At 54.1% G+C, this 21,982-nt stretch overlaps 7 protein-coding genes across 7 annotated transcripts; 5 read left to right on the plus strand and 2 right to left on the minus strand.

Moving 5' to 3' along the window:
* Positions 1-1,413: 1,413 nt before the first annotated feature.
* LMH87_010220 (uncharacterized protein) lies at positions 1,414-4,057 on the minus strand (the record flags this gene model as incomplete). Its single annotated transcript, XM_056197345.1, has 4 exons — positions 1,414-3,340; positions 3,393-3,502; positions 3,565-3,858; positions 3,920-4,057. The coding sequence occupies 4 exons, from the start codon at positions 4,055-4,057 to the stop codon at positions 1,414-1,416; spliced, it is 2,469 nt and encodes an 822-aa protein (XP_056054404.1).
* A 613-nt stretch (positions 4,058-4,670) lies between these two features.
* LMH87_010221 (uncharacterized protein) lies at positions 4,671-5,197 on the minus strand (the record flags this gene model as incomplete). The annotated part of the gene is made up of 2 exons (XM_056197346.1): positions 4,671-5,038; positions 5,104-5,197. The coding sequence occupies 2 exons, from the start codon at positions 5,195-5,197 to the stop codon at positions 4,671-4,673; spliced, it is 462 nt and encodes a 153-aa protein (XP_056054405.1).
* A 1,670-nt stretch (positions 5,198-6,867) lies between these two features.
* On the plus strand, positions 6,868-7,836 carry LMH87_010222 (uncharacterized protein; the record flags this gene model as incomplete). Its single annotated transcript, XM_056197347.1, has 2 exons — positions 6,868-6,881; positions 6,942-7,836. The coding sequence occupies 2 exons, from the start codon at positions 6,868-6,870 to the stop codon at positions 7,834-7,836; spliced, it is 909 nt and encodes a 302-aa protein (XP_056054406.1).
* Positions 7,837-8,518: 682 nt separating this feature from the next.
* On the plus strand, positions 8,519-9,452 carry LMH87_010223 (uncharacterized protein; the record flags this gene model as incomplete). Its single annotated transcript, XM_056197349.1, has 4 exons — positions 8,519-8,521; positions 8,811-8,964; positions 9,114-9,347; positions 9,424-9,452. 4 exons carry the CDS (start codon positions 8,519-8,521, stop codon positions 9,450-9,452), a joined length of 420 nt encoding a protein of 139 aa, XP_056054407.1.
* A 1,241-nt stretch (positions 9,453-10,693) lies between these two features.
* On the plus strand, positions 10,694-12,931 carry LMH87_010224 (uncharacterized protein; the record flags this gene model as incomplete). The annotated part of the gene is made up of 3 exons (XM_056197350.1): positions 10,694-11,425; positions 11,489-12,594; positions 12,664-12,931. 3 exons carry the CDS (start codon positions 10,694-10,696, stop codon positions 12,929-12,931), a joined length of 2,106 nt encoding a protein of 701 aa, XP_056054408.1.
* Positions 12,932-15,753: 2,822 nt separating this feature from the next.
* Positions 15,754-17,619, plus strand: LMH87_010225 (uncharacterized protein; the record flags this gene model as incomplete). Its single annotated transcript, XM_056197351.1, has 4 exons — positions 15,754-15,879; positions 16,018-16,062; positions 16,163-16,371; positions 16,488-17,619. 4 exons carry the CDS (start codon positions 15,754-15,756, stop codon positions 17,617-17,619), a joined length of 1,512 nt encoding a protein of 503 aa, XP_056054409.1.
* Positions 17,620-20,290: 2,671 nt separating this feature from the next.
* LMH87_010226 (uncharacterized protein) lies at positions 20,291-21,869 on the plus strand (the record flags this gene model as incomplete). The annotated part of the gene is made up of 4 exons (XM_056197352.1): positions 20,291-20,574; positions 20,633-20,834; positions 20,889-21,074; positions 21,120-21,869. 4 exons carry the CDS (start codon positions 20,291-20,293, stop codon positions 21,867-21,869), a joined length of 1,422 nt encoding a protein of 473 aa, XP_056054410.1.
* Between the last annotated feature and the right edge of the window lie 113 nt (positions 21,870-21,982).

Here is a 21,982-nt window from a genome sequence, read left to right on the forward strand (position 1 = left end):
TTTGTAATGCAATGTAGGGGCAAAAGAAGCTTTTGAGTAGCAAAGAACGCAATACTGAAGAAAAAGACTATGAGGTCCACGACACCCAGCTCTTCTCACTCATCTATGAGATGAGCGAGGTAGGAACTGGGGCGCTTCTCCTCGTTGAAGATCCAAGAGACAAAACCTAAAAGTGAGAGCGACTATCAGGAAACTATATACTTTTTTCCTCCTCTCTCGTGGTGGTCCTGGTCATGATGGCCACCCGCCGCACCGGCGGACAAGCACACAACCCCGCTTCCCACTCCAACACCATCACCACCACCCCATCACATCACAACAGCAGGGAAGGGAAGGGGACTCGAATGGCTTCGACGATGAGACAAAAAAGGGGCCCAAGCTGTTGTGCGTGTCGCCCACACCACCACCGCTTCTCCAATCATCACAGCGTGCCCCCGTATCAATACATCGGCAGAGACCCTCGTCGCCCAAGGGCACCCAACTGCCGAGCTGGAATGAAAGTTCAAGTTTGGGATCGGCCACTGCCTACAGCGAGCGAATGAGATGGTGAACCCGTCCACCACCACAAAACTCCAAACGTCAGTTTGCTTTTTGTTTTCCAGGCGTTTTCTGGGCGTCGTGGCCCGGGATCAAGTCCCCGCCACCCCATCCACGCCAATACCTCCTCCTCCCACCCTGCAACCCCTCCATTCTCCAAAGCGATGGTCAGCTGCCCAACTTCTGGGGCTGGAACCATCTTCCCTTCATTTCTTCTCTCCTCCCCCGCACCATGCATCCTTGCGCCATCGTCAGTTGGGCCTCCCCAAGCTTGTCGCGCTACTTTTCATTCCAAAGCTGCGGGCACCAATTGGCCCAAAGATCGCCAGTGATAACGCGGGCAGGCGGGGGTGGTCGGCAACCAAACATGGACCCTGTTTGCTTGTAGAAAAAAGGGTCGAGTTGTGCTCATCGACGTGTGATTTCGCCGCAGGAGGCGTTGTAGATCAAACGTATTTGTTACCAAGCACGGAGCTCAAAGCCCTTTCTTTGCCTTGATCGGCTGCAAAGAACATCAAGCGATACATCATACGCCTTTCAATGATGGTGGCTGATTCTCCTCAATATCCGGGCCGCTTCCATCACATCGGGCACGCGACAGAAGGCCTAGGTGTAAGCCACGAGGTGGCTAGCATTACGCTATTGCCCACCACTGTCTCTGCATGGTTACATCACAGCTGCCAAGGGACATGTATTCGTGGGCTCAAAACCAAACATGATTCTTTCAGTTACCAACATATCCTGTACTCCAATTTGTAAATGCAGCGCGTATCCCGACAATCCAAAATGACACACCGTGTGCAAAACCATGCCCGCTCAATCAATGCTTAGAAATAATCTCTATAACCATAATCCCAGTCGTGATCCTGTATGCCTTTACTCGACGGCCAAGCCCTCGAGCACGTTCATAGCTCTCGTGCCTTCGCTCTCAAACAAACTGACCATTCGTTCACATTCGTGCTTGAGCTTCTTCTCAGCCTCCCCTGCGTTGAACTGAATCCACTCTTCCACAGTCATCTGCTTTTCCGGGCTGCTCAATTCCTGGCCTTGTTTGAGCAGCCGTTCCACACCATTCTCCTTGTCAGCGCCTGCCTTTGGAGTGCCAAAGATAGCATCCAGATTGGCTGGTGACCATGGCGTCGTACTCTGTAGCCCCGCAATGACGTTGCGCTTCGAGGGCGACATCCGCGAGGGTGTAGCGGCCAGTGGTGCCAAAGCAATACGCTTCGCCGATGCGCTAGGCCTCGAAGATGGTGGTTGGTTTTCTGCGTCAGATGACTGAGGCGACTGTGAAGGCGAGAGTGCTGCTTGCTTGGCAGATGGAGCGGGCGATATCATGTCGCCAGGCGTAGACGGTGGCTCTATCACAGACGTTGCTACCGGCGAGGTCGCAGCCTCGATAGGGTCCTCTGCAATCTCCATATCGTCATCCGCAGCGAGAAGATCGTCGTCATTCATCTCTGCTGCATAGTGTGCTTCGCTCGTCAATTGAGCGTCAGGACCAGGCGACGGTGTTGGTGAGGGCTCTGGCAGCTCCTCGTCCGCGCCAACCCGTCCACTTGCACCTTTGACAGGAGTCTCCTCAGGCTCCACGTAGGTGACCATATCAACCGAGTCTTCAGAAGCAATGGATGATTTCCTACTTCGTTCCCCGCCACGCTTCTCAGTCATCGAATTAACAGAGTCGGCATTTCTCACGACGGTATCAGTGCTAACAACACTCTGGTCATCTTGCTCTTCAATTTCGATTTCCATGGATTGAACAGCGGGTGGAGTTGGAGGGGGAGGAGAGGGAGAAGGAGAGGGCTCCTTTACTTTTTTCGGTTTGGCCTGCTTCGAGGCTTTCCGTGTACCAGTTGCCTTGCGACCCTTTTGACCTTTCTTGGCGACTTTCAACTCCTTTTCTGGCTCATCGACCTCCATTTCAGTTTGGAGTGCCTGGAGCTCATCATCGACTTCGGCCTCGTCTGCTTCCGAGGGTTCCGGATCAAGCATTCTGAAGGCGGTCGACTTCTTTGTCGTCTCGTCGGCTGGCTTCGTTTCCGGCTGAGCTGACGGACGTCGATATTCGTACACAAACTCGTCCTCAGTAAGCTGGCGCTCGAGGTCCGCCTCCAATTGTCTCTCAATTTCGTCATCATCCGGGAAGGCTTCTGGTGTGGCACGCAGTGAAGCTATAGAAGTGTTTGCCACAGATACTGCAGCAGAAACCTGGCGAGTTTTGGACTGCCGACCACCCTTGACCTTGGTAGCGGCAGTGACGGGTGTTGGATCATCAGGCACAGCTGTGGCCTCGGATGCAATAGATGACTCGGCCGCGCTAGCCCGTGTTTTCGTTGCTCTCTTCTTCGTCGCTGGTGCACTGGCTGTGCTCATCATGGAATCGTCGACTGCCTCGCTCCCTCGCTTTCGGCCGCGCGTTGATTTGGCGGGAGGTGGCTGGCTGATGACTTCGCTCTCGTCACCGGCTTCGCTGGCATCGTCAACAGGGGTAGTCTCCTTTTTGGTCTTCTTTCGGCCACCCTTGGCAGTCTTGGCAGCGCCCTTCTTCGCCCGAGGTTTTTTGCCTTGAGCCATTGACACGGTGGTGAGGACACTATCTTCGGGCTCGGCTGTCTCATCAACCGCGATGGCTTCGGAGGCGGCTGTGGAAACAGACTGCACTGATTGTGTTGATGCTCGTGATACTTTCGACCCTCTAGCTGCCTTGCCGCGAGCGGTCTTTTTCGGTGCCGGCTCGGGCTCGGGCTCACTCGTGAGAACAAAGAAGGCGCAGTTTGGAGAGCGCTTGTAATGCTCGTCACTAGAAGACGTCAGTTGATGATGAGGGCCGATTTCCCGCAGAGCTGTCTTACTAGGGCTTGTCTTCAGGTTCCCAGCCATCCAGTGCCAGTTGGCAATACATGCATGTTGCCATGTCATCGGACTCGTCAGTCGGCGTGTAGACCCATCCTGACTCAACAAGCTAGAGAAAGAGGCGGGTTAACATCGTCCAGTGTCCCTTCCATATGGAGAAAGCTCCCCTACCTGCTTTGTTTTGCACTGCCATCCCTTCTTGCCTTCGTGTGGCCATCTGGTGCCAAAAGTAGCTTCTCGGGCCTCCACCATGCGAGGCAGCGTTGGGTCCTGCTTCGAGTATTCTTCAATCTCAGCCTCGATGGCCGTGACGACAGCCCAGCCACACTGGGATGCGTGGGTCAAATGTTCTACCAAGGGGTCATCGCCGGCCTCCCAGCCGTCGAGACCCTTTTGGCAGAGAAAGCATGTGCAGTTGTCGGGGTTGTCAGGGTTCGGGTTGAAGTAGAATCCTGCTTTTGCGAGCTACAAGCATTGCGGTTAGCTGGATGGAATCTAGCAGCGGAGCCGGCCATTCGCTACGTACGCTCGCAGGTGTGATTTGCTTGTGCGGCCAGTTTAGTGGTTTGCCGCCGCGTCCAATGGTAGACCCGCGCTTCTTGGTGGTTTTACGGAAAGACGCGAGGCGCCCGTCGTATGTGAAGTATTTTTCGGTGTCTGCCATGGTGTCGGTTATCGCCTGTGAGCGATTGGGGCTGGAGAAAGCGTCCAAAGGAAGCCGCGAGAGATGTGTCGCGCAGCGGCGCGCCGAGATGGTCGCACGTCGTCGGAGCCAGGTTTCGTGTGTTCTACAGAGACTGGCGTGTCATATCTCTGATCCGGGGTCGCTTGCGTATGAATAAAATGAAAATGCAAATATTAGTCTCTTCAACGTAAAAGGACGGAAAAAGACTGAGCGCCGTTGAAGCTTGATTGTGTTGCTGGTGGTAGCTTGTTCAAGGTACTTGGCTAGTCTGGTACCGCGTTTGTTTACTTTGCAACAGAGTGGGGCGGCCCGAGCCATAACAGCGGCCCTCCTTCGAAGCCAGCGCTGAAACATGACCAACCATGATTTATTGCCATTTCTCGTTGTAATTTATTTTCTATTCTCGTTTACTGGACTTCACCATGCTTTTGCGACCTGATGATTCTACCTACGGAGTTCGACCGCAGTTGTGCAATGTTTCTGTCGGAGGCCTACAGATCACCTCGTGCAGTACTCGCATTGCAGCTCGGGCCTGGCTCATCTGTGTTGCAAAGAACATCTACTAGTGCCTAGACAACGGAGGCAGCTTCAGCTACAGCTTGCCAGCAGCTTTCAATGCCTTGTCGCCATCGACCAGGACGCACCAGCCATCATGGCCGCGACCGCCCTCTCCATACACGACGGCGTCGAACGTCCCCTCGGCCAGCGCAAACTTGAGCACCTCGTCGTCCCAGGTACCCGGCTGCAGCCAGATGGACGGAACGCCGGCCGTCTTTGCTTCCTTCAGGACTCCGATCGTGATGGCAGGGTGCGTAATGATGGACACGGCCGTGTCCTTGGGGCTGGCCAGCGCCGAGACGTTGGGCACTGTGGCGTGCTCGCTGCCATTGACCGTCACAGTCGCCGAGGCAGGGTTGACGGGGGTGACCTCGAGGTCGCGCTCCAGGTACCATGCATGCACTGCGCCAAATAACAATTAGATTCCGGAGAGCGACTTGCTGCGTCGTATCGTGGCGGCGACTTACCCTTGTGGCCAAACTTGGCTGGGTTGGAGCTGGCGCCGACCACGGCGAATGACGGCGCCGAGAAGAACTTGCGCGCGGTAGCTTCGGTTGCCATCTTGAGTGCGAAAATTGTGCCGGTAATCTCAGGGGCGAGACTCGAGATTTCAGTATTAATGATTATGCTCGTGGAAAGATGGACAGTCGTTCTGACGACGACGATGGATTTGCCCCGGACTACGGCTATTCGTAGCGGGGTGCTCCGGCACAGAGACAATCGGCCTGCCCCGCCTCCGCGAATTGACGTGATGGCGCAACTCTAGCGGCCAATTCGCCGCGCACTCTGGCGAAGCTCATCAAATGCAGTCTACGAGACCAATTAGGTGCATTTTCTGAGAATTTCACTCTTGCGCAGCTGGCCCAAATGCATCTCCTTCTCGAGGCCATTTTTCAGCCAACCTGCTTGTCGTTATTCGTCGTCGGAGCAAAGCCACAAAGCCCTTGGAGCTGAGCGGCCGTCCCACGAAGCTCTCTACCAAGGCGAGTTCGGACTGCGCAGAGCCCTTCTCCAGCACTGTTTTTCGCCACTCCAAGCTCAGGGAATATCGGTCTTCCGCATCGAATCTCGTCCTCGACAGGGCGCTTGTATATCGCGTCCACGCGCGCCGCCATATCGTGCCGGTGGTGGTAAGAGTTCTCCGGGGAGTTCATTTTTGCTTGAGCCGCGCAGGAAGCACTGCGGATACTCGAGTCTGGAGATGAACGAGCGCGAAGATATCCCAAGGTGGTGAGCCGGCAGCCATTTTTGTTATCATTGTCCATCAGCGGTCGAATGAAATTGGCAAAAGTCGCCGTCTCTGGGGAGACTTTTTCAAGTAATCGGTCTCTGAAGATTCTCGAAATTCCAAGGATCTCGTCCGCTTCGGCCGACAAGCTGTCAGGAGTGATGCTGGAGATGGATAGGGGTGCTTGCGGCGGCGCACGACACTCTGTACCTTGATCCATTGTATCTCGATTTGCCGTGTCCCTCATCCAACACCGACAGTGGTTTGCCTTGGTGGGTGGTCAGTAGCCTTGAGCCCATGGGTGACGGGATAAACGAGGCTTTAGGCTGCTCGCCACCCAACGTGCGGGGAATCCCACGTTACGCACCCGAAAGCATGTCGAAACCGAAGAGTCGGAAGATGCTCTCTACGTAGCACAAGCTGGCTTGAAAACCCGCGAAGATCACCAATTGCATACTGTATCTTTATCGCCGTGGCATGGTTCATGGCGCTTAGAAACGAGCGTTGAACACAGAAAACAGTGATTAGTAAGAGACGTTTATGGTTTGATGATTTCAGATCATTTATAATTCAGGCTTCGTCGTCATCGCTCAATGGACGATCAACGGATGAGGGCATTAGTTTTTCAGTTCCGAGCTATCAACTGCAAGCCAGCAACTGCGTTACCAGTTCCATGCACCACAACCACTAATAGTGCTGATAACCATTTTTTTTTGCGTTCAAGTCAAATTATCCGTCTGCTTTCCAGTGAATAAATGCCCAATTATCGACTACATGCGCAAACAATCATTCAAATCATCAGCACTTCTAGCACGAGACAACTACCCTACAACGTCAACTGAGCCCAGTAATTAGTTGGCGCTAGCATCGGCCGAGTCGGCAATCACCTCGGAGCGGCGACCAATGGAACAAAGTATAAAAGTCATCAGTTGGACATGTCGGAAATACGATTGCCATGAATTGATGCCCAGTATCAGCTATTGCAGACAATACCAAAGCCATCATGTCCTTGTTCGCGTGAGTCACTATACGCCTCCAACAAGCAGAGGGGCGCATGCGCTGACGAGCAACAAACAGAAAAAAGACGTTTTCGGCCGCAGGCTATGCTGCGAGCAGACCTTCATATCCTGCTAGATTATTCGAGACAGTGCTGAATTATCACAATGCACAGAGCTCCAGCGGCACGTTACTGGATCTGGGCTGCGGCCACGGCTTGATTTCCCGGGAGCTGAGCCCCAAGTTTGGCAAAACCATGGCGACGGACCCCAGTCCAAACATGGTCGCGCAGGCCAAGGGCATGACACAAGATAGCAGGATTAAATTCCGACAAGCCAAGGCGGAAGATTTGTCTTTTTTACCGGATAAGTCTATCGACCTTGTTGTGTCGGGCCAGGCAGCGCATTGGTTCGACTACAGTAAGGCATGGCCTGAGATTGCTCGCGTGGTCAAGCCTGGAGGCTCCATGGCGTTTTGGGGCTACAAGGACAACGTGCTACTGGGCCATCCCAAGGCCAATGTGATTTTTGACAAGTTTAGCTACAGCGAAGGCGATGTCTTGCCGGGCATCGAGAGCATGGGACGGTACTGGGAGCAGCCAGGCCGCAACAAGTTGCGCAAGCTGCTCACAGAAGTTGTGCCGCCATCGGGGCAATGGGAAAAGGTGCAACGTATTCAGTACGATGTCGATGTGAATGCGACCAAGGCGGATATTGCAGACGCGTGGATGGTTCAGGAGACAACTCTGGGCGGCTTTGAAAGCTACGTGCGGACAGCGAGCAGCTATCTCGGCTGGAAAGAGGCGCACCCTGACCGAAAGAGCCGAGCGGACGGGGGCCAAGGCGATATTGTTGACATGTTGATGAACGAGGTGGTTGCGTCGGAGCCGACGTGGAAGGAAATGGGAGAGAATTGGCGAGAAGCGCATGTAAAGACGGTCTGGGGGTCGTATATCCTGATGGCGAAGCGCAAATAAGCGACGACAGAGACCGGGCGTCGAGGAGGCGTTTCGAAGCTGTCGCATGTACAACAAAGGTTCCCTGCCGCTGGTCAGTGGTCGCCGCCCGCTATTATTGCGAAGCAAGGAAGGCGTTCTTGCTGATGCTAATGCTGAAGAGTCAGTGGCCTGGAACAGCAGGTGCCAATTCAATTAGATTAGCTCAATGATAGGCTTCAGGATGCGTCATGCAGACCAGCGGATAGACGACCGATTTTCACACCGCCTGTCCCCATCGGCCAGTGACAGCGGAGCAGCAGGCGGCGAAATCGACGTACAACGCATGTACATGGACCGGGGGGGAGGGAATTGCTAAAACGTGGAACCCTGTCTCGTGCCTTGTTCAGTGGCCGTTGCCCCGACAAAGACTGGCGCCGACAGGGAGGAGGCAAGGAGGGATGGGAGAGCAGGCGTAGAGCGTGGGGCGGGCGAGGTCTCAGGAGGTGGCCAGCGAGGGGGACCAGTCCTCTTTTCACGGACCGGTGTGGTCTTGTCGTTTCTGTTCTTGACAACATCGGTTTTGCAAAGAAAACCAACGATTCAAACATTTTCGAAAGAAGAGGCATTTCACCCCAACAAACTTTTGTTTACTCCATCGACTCGAATCGCCGAGCGACCGTACGATCAAAACAGCTATACCCACCCCTTTCCACAGTCAACAATGGTGAGTTGCCCCAGCACCAGCACCAATGTAAACAAATGGCCGAACCCCGCGGGCCAGCGGCGCCTCTGATTCGCCAGCCCAGAGCACACGCCCTATCTTTTTGGGCTGACGCAGAGGGCTTTGCGCGTTTGCTGGAGAATCTGCAGCATCATTGCAACAAATACATTCTAGCCTTTTTGTCTTCTCCCGGCCATCGACAGAATCGCATTTTGCATCCTGCTACTTCTCCATACCCAACCCGCGCGCTCAAAATCTATCCGCCATGGCTTCTAACCAGTTCGACGCGCAGGCTTCGACCAACTACAAGGAGGCTTTCGCCCTGTTTGACAAGCGCGGCAACGGTCGCTGCACGGTCGACTCCCTCGGCGACCTGCTGCGCGCCTGCGGCCAGAACCCGACTCTTTCGGAAATTGACGACCTGCAAAAGGGCCTTGGCCCAGAGTGTAAGTAGATGCGCTGCTGCCTCGGAGCGCTGCTGCGCGATTGTGTTGCAATCGTTGGTGCATTGTTGTTGCGACGACCTTTTGCGACACACTCTCCCCTCGCGCATCAAACGCTGAATCGAAAAAAAAAACGCTGACAGTAGGTGCAGTTGACTTTGAGTCCTTCCAGCGCGTTCTCAACCGCCCGGGCGGCTTCCGCGACCCCGGCGAGCCCGAGGAGTATTGCCGCGGCTTCCAGGTCTTTGACAAGGACATGACAGGCTTTATCGGCGTCGGCCAGCTCAAGTACATTCTGACGAACCTGGGCGAGAAGATGACGGAGGATGAGGTCGACGAGCTGCTCAAGGCTGTCGACACCAGCTCCGGCCAGGTCAACTACACTGGTATGCTTGTTTGCGCAGTGCGCATGTTTCGATTGCACGCTGAGATCCTATTTGCTAACTCGATACCACTATTCAGATCTCGTCCGCACGATCCTTGCCAACTAAATGGGCCCTGCGCTCGCGACGAGCGAGAATGCATCATACAAACGGACCGGCGTTGATGAATTTTTTTCTTACGTGTTTGACTATGGGACATGGTACAGGAAGCAACTTGATTGGGATTATGAAGCAACGATGACGCAAAGACGGGGATGGATTATTATTGTGTCTTGTCATGTATATTTTGTGCTAGGTGCGCGGTTGAGCGCCGAATAGACGATAGTTTTGCCACTGTTTTGTTCCTTGTTGGCGAGTGATGCCGTATTACGTACTGCCTGGGCGCCACTAACGGGCGCAACGGGGTGCGCCACGGCTTTCTGGACGTGGTGCCTGGCAGCATGCACAATTTTGCGAAACTTGCCGGAATTGCTAAATGCTTCTTGCCCCATCAAATGAGGCTCTGCTTTAGACGAGCCGGGCAGCGGACGGTATCCGTCTTGCAGCGTAGCCTACTAGAATGCCGTCCGTATCCGTGCCGGCCTGGGTCGCCGCCTGCAGTACCCGCGCCCAGTACCTTGTGTCGCGGTGGCAGTACTCGGCGGCTGGACACGAGTTCATTTTTAGTTGCTATACTGCTCATGAAATATATGTAAAGAATCAATGGCTTTCAATTGCCTAGCTAGCTATTCTGCCCAGTTGACAAGGTACCCAAGGGCACGTAGCCTCTATACAGGCACCCGTGCCATTGCAACACCCCAACCTGCCAAAGACCCTGCCCGCCACTTTCTTGCTGCCCCGCATCACTGCATCCTGCAACCACCTGCCTGTCTCGTAGCATTGCCTCACCAACATTGGTCACTGGCCGCCCACCTTTCTCCATTGCCCTGGACACCGTGTTCGCACTCGTCGTCCACTTCCAGTTTTCATTACCAAAGTCTGTACGCCGTCTTCTCCGCTCAATTACACATCCTTCGTCGACGTGGCTCGACTAGCCCTCCGCAATTGACGAAACGAGCAAGCCCCGCGCTCACCCATCACCACTTTTAGTGTCTGCGCCTGTTGCTGACATCCGGGCCACCTCCATCACGCGAGACCTTCCCCGACCAGGCGCTCGCCGTCGCGCCACGTCGATAGCCCCCGTCGTATTAAAGACGGCTCGTCTGCTCCTCGTCTCGTGCCTCGTCCTCCTTCTCGCCGTCACACTGGCTTCCCCACGCTCCGTCTTCCGCCTCGGTTTCCTGGCCCAGCAGCTCCGCAAGACACCCTTGATACCCCAGATACCCTTCGCTCAGCGCCTCGCCAGCACCATGGCTTCCGAAAAGTTCGCCAACCCGCCCCAGCGGCCACCGGTGTTCAGCTATACTCCCGAGGAGATAAGCGCCACGATTGATAAGATCGTGGCTTCGAAGCGAGCTACCATTGACAAAGTCGTCGCTTCCACAACTCCCGAGACAGCCACCTTTGAAAACACCATGAAGCCCATGCTTGCCCATGACGACGAGACGGTCGGTGAAAACTACAGAATCTGCTTTCTGCAAAATGTCCACGCCGATGCCGCTGTTCGCGACGCCTCTCTCAAAGCTGACGGCAAGATAAGAGAGCTGGATATTGAGCTGCGAATGCGCGACGACATTTTCCAGCGCGTCAAGGCTATATACAACAACAGAGCCTCGGCTAACCTCGACACCGAGTCTGCCACCATTTTGGACAAGGAATACACTCAGTATGTCACCAAGGGCCTTCTTCTCCCACCCGGTCCCGAGCGTGACCACTTCAAGAAGCAGCAGCTCGAGCTCAGCCGCCTGTGTCTCGAGTCCCAGAACAACCACAACAACGAGATGGGTGGTGTATGGTTCACTCCGGAACAGTTGGAGGGCATTCCCAAAACCGACATTGATGTTGATGAACTCGAAAAGGGTACAGGGGAGAACGAGGGCAAGGTCAAGCTCGATTTCAAGTACACGACCTCTACTCCCCTCCTCAAGTATGCCAAGAATGAGACCACTCGCCGCGACTATTTTATCGGTGAAGCCAACAAGGTAAGGAGCTGTAGTTGCTGCGCAGACGCCTGCAGTGGTTGGAAGCAACTAACATGTGCCTAGGTCAACCAAAATGTTCCTCTCTTCCAGACCATTGTCGAGTTGCGCGACGAGACCGCCAGACAAGCCGGCTATAGAGACCACGCTGACATTACCATCTCCGCCAAGATGGCTAAAGACTCTGAGAAAATCAAGTCTTTCCTGGCCGACCTCAGAGCTCGCGTTGGCGATGGCGGGCAGAAGGAAATTGCTGTTCTCCGTGATTTGAAGAAAAAAGACTATGCCGAGCGCGGCGTTGAATTTGACGGCCAAGTCTACGCCTGGGATATTGGCTACTACTCACGAATTCTCAAGGAAACGGAATACAGCCTCGACGAGAATGAAGTGGCCGAGTACTTCCCGATGTGGAAGACCTTCATTGGCATGCTTGAAATATTTGAAAAGATCCTCGGTCTTGAATTTGTTGAGCTGGACGAAGCAGCCAAGGCTCGCCTTAGCCCTACCGGCAATGCCAAGGACATTGTCTGGCATGAAGAAGTGGTAGTTCTCAGCGTGTGGAACGATGAGGCCTCTGGCGGCGAGTTTGTTGGCTATCTGTTCATTGATCTTCACCCGCGCCCCAATAAGTACGGCCACAATGCCAACTTTTCCCTCGGCCCCGGATACGTCAAGGCAGATGGCACCAGAAACTACCCGGTCACTGCTCTGGTCTGCAATTTCAGCCGCCCCTCCCAAGGCCGTCCAGCTCTACTCAAGCACGTTGAGGCCGTTACCCTCTTCCACGAGCTCGGCCACGGCATTCACGATCTCGTCGCCAAGACTAATACGTCGTACTGCCACGGCACCCAGGTCATGTGGGACTTTGTTGAGGCTCCTTCTCAGATGCTGGAGAACTGGTGCTGGACACCGGATGTTCTGCGAAACCTCTCGTCCCACTGGGAATCCGGAGAGAAGATCTCCAAGGATCTCATTGACAAGTTGATGAGGACAAAGCAGCTCAACGAAGCGATGGGAACTCTGTTCCAGATTCTTGTCGGAACCTTTGACTTGACTGTCCACAGCCCTGGTTCTCATGAAGCGGTGAAGCAACTGAACTGCGGCCGCTTGTGGAACCAACTGCGCGGCGAAATCTCCGGGGTCAAAGGACCGGAAGATGTCGGCTACGGCATGTAAGTTGAAAGTCGAAGAAGCTCCGAGACGAGAAGCTTGAAACGTGTCTAACAGTATTTGATTTACAGGGAATGGGGCAACAAGCACGCCACCATTGGCCACTTTGTTGGCGGCTACGATGCTGGATATTATGGCTACCTCTACTCCAAGGTTTTCTCAACCGACATGTTCTACACCGCCTTTAAGGAGAACCCGATGAGTGGCGAGGCCGGCCGTAGATATCGCAAGCTGGTTCTGGAGCGTGGCGGTAGCATGGATGAGAATGTGATGCTCAAGGAGTTTCTGGGCCGAGAGCCCAACCCCGAGAACTTTTACAAGGACCTTGGCCTGGCATGAATGTTTTCGCGTCAGCTTAATAATGTAGAAAGCGCCCTGCCAAAAAAAAAGAAGTAAAATAGAAGAATGAGAAATTTCCATATTTGCCATTGTTGGGCCGCTTTCCGTGTCCCCGTTCTCGCAAGGCACTGAGACAGACGTTTTTGTGTCCGGTAGCGGGGGAGACGGCTGGAGACAGGAACTTTGATCTTGTCACAAGATCAAAAGGAAATATGGTTCAGGCTGACAGGCAGATGTACATGCAATTATCAATAGCCCTTTGATCCAAATATGAAGGTTTTTCTCCGTAACCGTGCATTCCGCCATCCGTTGTGCGACGCTTGGCGTATTGGATGGACACCCAGATATTTGCAAATTAGGCTGTGCTGTCGTACAAAGTGTGTGCCACAACGGTGGATATGAAAGGGCTCCGAGGAGATGAAGAACGAAAAAGGTGGAAGAAAAGCGGAAAAGGGCAAGTTCAGTGTATATGTCAATAAATTGCCGGGACGGCCGAGTGTATTGCCATGAAAAACTCATTTGCGAACCGCTCTTTGTCTCGTCTCGTCTGATGTTGCCGGCTTGGCTGACCAGCACGGGCCAACAAACAAAGGCCTGGGAAAAAACGTGGCGACGTTTTGTTCCCGTTTCCACCATTACAGCACCATGACCAACGCCTCCCAATGCTTTCCTTTGACTCGGACGAACATTGCGAGGTTCCGCGACTGCTTTGTATATGCACGAGTAAAGTCTCTTTGCCACCACGGAGCTTTTTCTTCTTCTCTCGTTTGACGTCTGACAGCCGAGCTGCCCAGTGCACTTTTCCTCCGACCCCGCAGGCCTGCAGCAGAGCAAGCAGAGCAAGCAGAGCAAGCAGAGCAAGCAGAGCAAGCAGAGCAAAGACGCAATGTGCAGCCTCACCGTTTGTCGTGGAGTGACTGGTCCCGGCGGCGGCCCCCAACGGAAAGAAAAACGTGGTTGCGGTAATACAAGGCGCCGGAAAGCACAGATGGATGGTCCTCTATGTTGGTATACCTGAATTAATCTTTAAAATGGGGGTTCTTTCTTTCTTTTGCTAATCGATGTTGTGCAATCTAGTGTTGCCGTTCCGGACGGAGAAGGCTATTTTCTTGGCAAAGGATAGCAACACCGACATTATTGGCCCATCTACGAGCAAGAGGGGAAAAGAAGAATAAAGATAACTTTATTTGTTTTCTCTCGATGCAAGACGACACTGGATCCCCGGCCGTGTCCACCGGCCCCTCTCGAAGCTGCATCCAATTTGACATGCCATGCAGCCACCCTTTACTCACCGGGCAGGCACCCACACACATCCACCACACGCACACGTCGTTGGTACTTTTTGAACCCTTGAAGCGAGACCAGACCATCAATCGGAGTTGGCCCGCCGCCGCCATGCTTGCTGCTGAGAGAGCAATTACAAAAATGCCTTAGCTCCAGGCAGGCTCCCGTCGAGCCCACTGCCTCTCCCAGTCCCACTGACCCGGCTGAGAGGTAAGACAGCATAGAAAGGCAACCAACCACCCAACGTTTTGATTAGCTAGCGCGAAAAGTGCATTTGCCGCCGAAAGGAAATTCCGGAGTGCTCGCATCTTTTTTGCAAACGTGACGAGAAGAAAAAATCTCGGGCATTCTCCGCGGCGGCAGCTGCATCCGCCGCGGGGGTCGGGAAAGCCATGTTTTGCTGCCTGCGGCAAAGCACGTTGCTGCGGTCCTGCGTCAAGGGATGACGAAAAGTCAGTGACGCCATTTGAAGGTACTGCCTTTTTGGCAGCGCAGCGCAAGTCGCATCGCTCCACGTTTTTCTCAGCTGGCTGGCGCTGGGTTGGGGCTAACTAACGGAACTATCAGTCCACCAGTGACTACTCAGTAGTTGGCTGACCTCCACAGGTACAGGCAAGAGAGCCTTGGCCTGGGGTAAAACAAGCCATCGCCGAGCAAAAGGAACGCAGATGCCGGCGGAGAGGGCCGCAACCAGTGATCCACGGCCAAGAGACTACTGGTAGAAGCGCAATTCCTCCACACAGGGCCTGTTCATTTGGAATTAGCGGTCCCAGGTGGCGCAGAATAGGCAGGTTAGCCCATACCGAGACTCTCCACCTCTCCGGGGTGCGCGCCGCCATTGGCACTGGCCTTGACCCTGGTGGCCTTGTCTGTCCCACGCTGGCCCATGCTTCTTGGTGATGTGTGATGTGCCGCCAGACAAAAGTCAGCGCGCCCGCAGCAAAGCCCATCTCGGGTGATCGCCCCCCCCTCCCCTCCCTCCTGGATTGCGATGGATGGCGCTGGCGCTCTCCATATTCTGCCCAAAATTGGGGGTTACAAGGCCCTTGCTGGCCGGCCTTTGAGGGGAGAGAGACAGCCTTTTGCTAACTGACTCCCACAGGCCGTCCGTCGCGCCACACATCACTTGCTCACTTTGTCCCCAACTTCCTCTGCCGGTGGTGGAGCATAAAGAATAACCATCTCCCGGGCCAGCCTGGCCGTTTCTATGTAAATCATCTTCCTTCCCCCTCTTCCGATTTCGCACCAGGTTGCGCTCGTCAGTTCCTCTTCCTTTCCTTTTCATTATTTCCTCACTTTTAGAACAAGCCCTTGCCAGCCTACCTGCCGTTTCCCTCAGCCTTTGTTCACCTTTGTTGCTGTTGCAGGTGTTATAGAGTTGCCTTGTCCCGGTCGTCCGAGTGCGCAAAGTATTTAGCTGCTGCGCCTATCGCTGCCGTTGACCTCTTGTCCTTAAAAAACCCCCCCGGCTACTACCCGCGCCGCCACACGCCACCGAAGCCAAAAAAAAACCAAAAACCAATCCTCACAATTTCATCATGAGCGACGAGGAGAAGATGGAAAAAACCAGCAATCTCGATCACTCGACCGACTCCCATACAGAAGTCAGTCAGGGCGTTCATGACCCCGATGCTGGGCTCTCGGCCGAAGAGCGCGCCAAGATTGTATGTTTGCCCTCCGTGCTGTGTGTCTCGTCCCGATCGCGCGCGGCGCGCAGCACACCGGTCTTTGCCTTGTGAACGGACGCCAAAAAAAGACTACCAAAGCCATACTGATGCTAACTTTACGCGAACGTTTGTCAGGAGCGCAAACTGCTATGGAAACTCGATCTGAAGCTCATGCCATGGGTACGCCACAACTCACCAACACACACCACACCCACAAACACCTTGACGACATTCTGGCCTTTATGCTCGCATTATGCTAACAAGCTTTTGCATTTTATAGCTCTCCCTGCTGTACCTGATTGCTTTTCTGGATCGTACCAACATTGGCAATGCCAAAATCGCCCATCTCGAGCTAGACATTGGCGTGCACTCCACGGCAAAGTACAATGCGACCCTCACCATCTTCTTCGTGTCGTACGCCCTCTTTGAGCCCGTCTGCAACGTTCTGCTTAAGCGTCTGCGGCCTTCCATCTTCATCCCGATCATCATGTGAGTGCCACCGCACGACAAGCCATGTTTCCATGCCCGCCCGCTCGCTACCACACCACGTGGCCTGCCGCCTGCGTCCGAAGAAACTCGCTAACCACCGATATGCTGTACAACAGGGTGCTCTGGGGCGCAACCATGATTGGCATGGGCTTTGTGCGCAACTGGTCGGAGCTGATGGCCGCCCGATGGTTCCTCGGCATGACGGAGTCTGGACTGTTCCCCGGCATCAACTACTACCTGTCCTGCTGGTACAAGCGCAGCGAGTTTGGCGTCCGCGCCGCCATCTTCTTCTCTGCGGCTGCCATTTCTGGGTCCTTTGGCGGTCTGCTGGCTGCTGCCATCCAGAACATGAACGGCCTCGGCGGCCGCCCTGGCTGGTCCTGGATCTTCATCATTGAGGGCGGCATCACGGTTCTGATTGCGCTTGCGTCGTTCTGGATGGTCGATGACTTTCCCTCGAGTGCCAAGTTCCTGACATCAGATGACCGTGCTCGCGTAGTGCGCCGCCTGGAGGATGACAAGCAGGCATCTGCGCACGAGGAGCATTTCAAGTCGTCGTATCTCATCGAGGCACTAAAGGACTGGAAGACGTACTGTGGTATGCTCATTTACATGGGACCTCTTATGCCGCTTTACGCCTTCAGTCTGTTCCTGCCCACCATCATTCAGAGCATGAATCTGGTCCCCCACAACGACATCGTCAAGAACCAGCTTCTCAGTGTGCCGCCCTACATCCTGGCCGCTATCATGACGGTTGTCATCGGTTTCTGGTCCGACAGAGTCAACAGGCGTGGCGTCTTCAACATGGGCTGTGCGCTTGTCGGAACGATAGGCTTCATCATGATGATCTCCACCACCAAGCCCGTCGTCCAGTACATTGGCACGTTTCTCGGTGCCCTCGGCATCTACCCCTCCGTCTCGCTTACGATTGCGTGGGTCGCCAACAACGTCGAAGGTGTTTACAAGCGCGGCGTTGTCCTGGGCCTCGTTATCGGCTGGGGCAACCTCAACGGCGTCGTCAGCAGCAACGTCTACTTTGACAAGCCGCGCTTCTTTGCCGGCCACGCCACCATCATCGGCTACCTGGTGATTGCCATGTTTGGCGGCAGCCTGCTCTTCCAGGTGCTGCTTGCGCGGGAGAACAAGAAGCGCCTGGCGGGCGAGCGCGACCACCTGATTGCAGGCAAATCGGCGGCGGAGATTGAAGCTCTTGGAGATAACAGACCAGACTTCATCTACACCCTCTAGAGCTTTGGCCAGCGGTTTTCTTCTTCTTTTTTTTTTGCGCCTTTTTCTTCTTCTAGGGGCTACCTTTTTATATCGCGTTTAGAATTTGGGAGGAAAACTGTCACGCGAATGCATATATTGGTTATGGTCCATGTGTATAATGGCTATGCGAAAGATCTACGTGCTTGGTATAATGAATAGCCATACTCTAATACGAATCGATGTTCGCTCTGCTTGGAGCTTGGTATATACATTCAAGAGTATCATTCAAACTGGAGTACGTGTATGCCCATCCACCTAAAGCACCTGCAGCCGCGAATCGCTGCCAAGTGTGGCCCCCAAACTCGCTGCTGCGCCCGTCATCCCACCCTCCTGCAAATGCGAGGTGACACAAGGCTGCGCGCCCAGACTTACCGCTCCTTCTTTCTCTTTCATCTACTCGAGCAGTTTTGCAAAGTTTTCTGGACGAATCAATCATTGCCAAGGTAAGGGGAAAAAAAAAGCCCCTCGGCCAAGGTGCCCCTAGTCCTCGGAAACGGCCTCGGTTGACTCGACTCGTGTCGGGAACACACCGCTGCTGAGCCGTCGCAGCAGAAGATCCGGTCTCCGGTCCCATGGACCCTCACCAAAATGAGGCGCGGGAATGACCTTACTTTGGTAATTTGAAGGGCAAGGCGCGCATGGCTTGGCGGCCACCGCATCAGTAGAAATGTCCACCCTCCTGGTCCTGGCCAGGTCGTGCGTAGGTAGGTGGTGAGGATATTGGCGCGCGGGTTGTGCCCCAGCCAGCACACGACCCAAAAACCACGCTGCTGAGCAACCGAGACATGGACAAGGACGCAGGAGCCAAGAATAACTGGCAATGACGGGCGCAGAGGGACATGCTTGATTGCATGCCAAGAGCAGCCGCGAGGTGCCACGAGGCTGTGGTAAATATTGACCGTTTGAGTAGCACGAGCCCTGATTCAGAACAAGAAAGCATCGCGCGCCTGCCTATCCGTGCCTTTTGGACGTCTTAAGAAATTTGAACTCTGTTTTCCTCTGCGAAAACCAAGACGAGTATTGGAAAAACTATAGGAAGCTCGCGGAAAACAGCGTCCAATATCTGCAATGCACATTGACCTGCTAGTCGCGTATACCGTCATGCGGCGTAACCCTTCCCGCGCTACATCTATTCGCTGCCCGTGCTCGGTGTTACCAGACGCTGATATGTGTCCTGTGTCCTCTGCCCTGTGTGTAGTGTCTACTTGGTGATGTTTGACAGCCCACCAGAGGAGGAGGGGAGGCATGGGCGCCGCCACATCAGCCACCAATAGCAAAGAAACCAAGAGGCCAGAGCAAAGAACAAAGAAGCAAGAACTGTGACGGAGTACGGACACGCCACCACCGATATCCGGGTAGCCCTACCTGCTCACATCACTCGGAAATCATGCGGACGCCACGGGCGATTGAGGCTCGTGCGGAGGGAAAAGCACCCCGCGCAGAATACAGCGCCCGCTCTTTGGGCTTGTTGGTGGACGAACGGCCGTCGTTGACGAGGGATACTCTTTGCCGCCAGTCGCTCGCTTACTTGTAAGCCGGTTGGGTCGACATGAAAAAAACCATGTAAGTTGGGCATCGCCCTTGTCTTTCACTGATTCTTCTTTCTTCTTTCTTCCCTTTCCCAGTCGCCTTTTCCCGCTTTCCCGCTGCTGACCAGTACCGAGTCGAGATTGGACCCGGGATCTCCTCGTAAAAGAAAGGCAGCCAGCCGCGCCTACCCCCCCAACAGTCCAGCCCATCCTCCTATTGAGCCAGCCCTTTTTTTTCGCCACACCGACCCTCGCATGGCCAGGTGCATCGGAGGTTTCACGACAAAGTGCCAAGAGCGAAGGGAAAATAATAGCCCAGAAAAATACACACAGAGGGAGGGAGAGAGAGAGAGAGAGAGAACGGGGGCGGTGGGATACACCAGAACTTTTCGTTAGCCGTGGTGTGACGGGAGAAAGTTGCTGAAGAAAAAAAAACATTGCAGGCCTTTTGCTCTCTTCCAATCATTCTTTTTACTTTGGCCCGCCACACAATCTCCTTATCCCCAGTGGAGAGGAGAGAGAGATCGGTCTTCATGTCATTGTTGACAAGGTTGGCCCCCGTTCTCGCACCGCCTCTGCATTTTTTGCATCTGAAAGAGGAAATGGGATTCGGCATACTCGAGCCGGACGGACAGTGACATACGCAGCATCTTTTCTCATCTCTTTCTCCCCTGCGGATGAAGTGGGTATGCCCATACCTCTTCCTGCTCTCGCGTTCTTCTTCATTTAACAGCCCGACACCGACATCACTTTTTGCGTCTCCCCCCTCTCCATCATCTCTGCCACCACCTTTCTTGTGCTTCTCTCATTTCGACACAGCCTTATCCGGTCGCGAAGAAAAAAAACGGGCTCATACTTTCAGCCGCCCATTTACCTTCCGAAAAAGTGCCTTGCCGCGGTGTGCCACCAAGTTGGAAAGGATAGGTGTTAGCTGAATCGAGCTGAAGCTTCCTGCATATAAGCGACCAGGCTGCCACGAAGTCAACGACTTGAAAAAAGGGCACGATTCTGCCGTCCACGCGATTAAGAGCATACTCAAGCGGGAAATCTTCTCCTATACATATACATATACACACAAACACACACACATACACGAGTCCTCAACCGCACCAGTCTCCGATATGGGAAGGGGAAGCATGGCGAGTCCCGAGGACTTTGCGGCGGACGAGATCCGCCTGCTGGTGAGGCTGGAGCGCATAGGGGGCTGCATCAGCATCGTCGCGGTGTTTTGCATATTTGTCGCGTACACTTTCTTTCCAAAGGTGCGCAATGTGCAAAACACCTTTATCGTCTTTGCGAGCGTGTCGAATGTCGGCGCTAGTGTTGCAAGTATCATTGCCTTTGACGGACTGAGGGAGGGCAAAACCTCGACGCTGTGCAAAGCGCAGAGTTTCTTGTTTGAGATGTAAGTCGTGAAAAACTCTTGATATTTCTCAGCGAGGTGATGCTAACCCAGTTGCCAGGTTCATGCAGTCGGACCCTTGGTGGTCACTGGCAATGGCAATCAACGTCCTGCTAGTCTTTTACTTTCGCGCAACGCCCGACTCCTTTGCCCGATGGTGGTGGATCTATTGCCTCGTATGCTATGGAGGACCATTCGCCATAGCGCTTACACTGTTGCTTTCCAAGACCCCCAATCGAGGTCCGGTGTATGGTGAAGCAACGGTAAGTCTACGCCCCATTTTTGTCCTGATTTGCGACTAACATGGCATGCTCTAGATCTGGTGCTGGGTCGACAGGCAGTGGGACGACATCCGAATCTACACATACTACATGCTTATCTGGATTTGCATTGTCGGGTCGCTGTTCTGCTATGCCTTGGTGGGCTGGCATGTCTTTCGGTCACGGGATAGGCTTCGCAGCTTGACAGCCACTACTAGCCGAGATCCCGCGGCAGTTGAGCTTGTATGTGCTGAATATATGCGTACGGAGCAAAACTAATCTATCCAGGCGCGGCATGAGGAAAATGAAGGGTGCTATGGAACTGTCGTCACCGAAGTGCAAGTCACATCGAGCGCTAGCACGTCTCAGCCACCCCCAGCATCGGCAAAACGATATCACCCAACCAATCTGGACACGGACCTTGGATCCCGAAGCGTGTTTGAGCATTCGCCGACACATGTGCCGTCTGGATTTACTCAATACTTTTCATCTGTTGAGTCGACGGGCCAAAGGCATCGTAACGCGCCGCCTTCACGGCTCACGAGAGCAGTGTCATCGACAATAGCATCTGCTCGACGGTTTGTCGTGGCTGATCCTGTCAAGCGGGCATACTTGCGAACCAGCTTTTTGTTCGCGATTAGTGTTCTGGTCACCTGGATTCCGAGCAGCCTGAATCGCATCCACAGTTGGGTTGCCGGGTCGTCGCCGTACGAATATCATGTGGCAACCGCAGCTGTCCTTCCCCTCCAAGGCTTATGGAACTCGGTCATCTTCTTCGTCACAAGCTGGAATGTTTTTCAGCGACATCGTCGAAACACGGCAGCTTCTGCCGCGGCGGCGCAGGCGATCGACAGGCTCCATCAGGATACCGCCAATCGCACTGTTGCTAGAGGTAGCGGTGGCGGTGGTGACAACAGGCAGTATGGAAGCTTACATAGCGAGACTGACCTAGGAGACTGCGATTCTAGGACAATTAGTAGTGAGATTGAACTGCAGAGGCGGTCCAAGTCTCAGGGCACGAGTACCCCTCCGGTCTAACGATTGCGAGCGATTTTGTATGAGCGATGTGCATAGCGAGTAGGAAACTAATGATACACGATGTTGTTTTGCAAAACATAGCCAGATATTAGTCTGAATATAAAAAAAATTCA

This window comes from Akanthomyces muscarius, chromosome 5, assembly GCF_028009165.1.
Source record: "Akanthomyces muscarius strain Ve6 chromosome 5, whole genome shotgun sequence".
In the NCBI taxonomy this organism is placed as follows: domain Eukaryota; kingdom Fungi; phylum Ascomycota; class Sordariomycetes; order Hypocreales; family Cordycipitaceae; genus Akanthomyces; species Akanthomyces muscarius.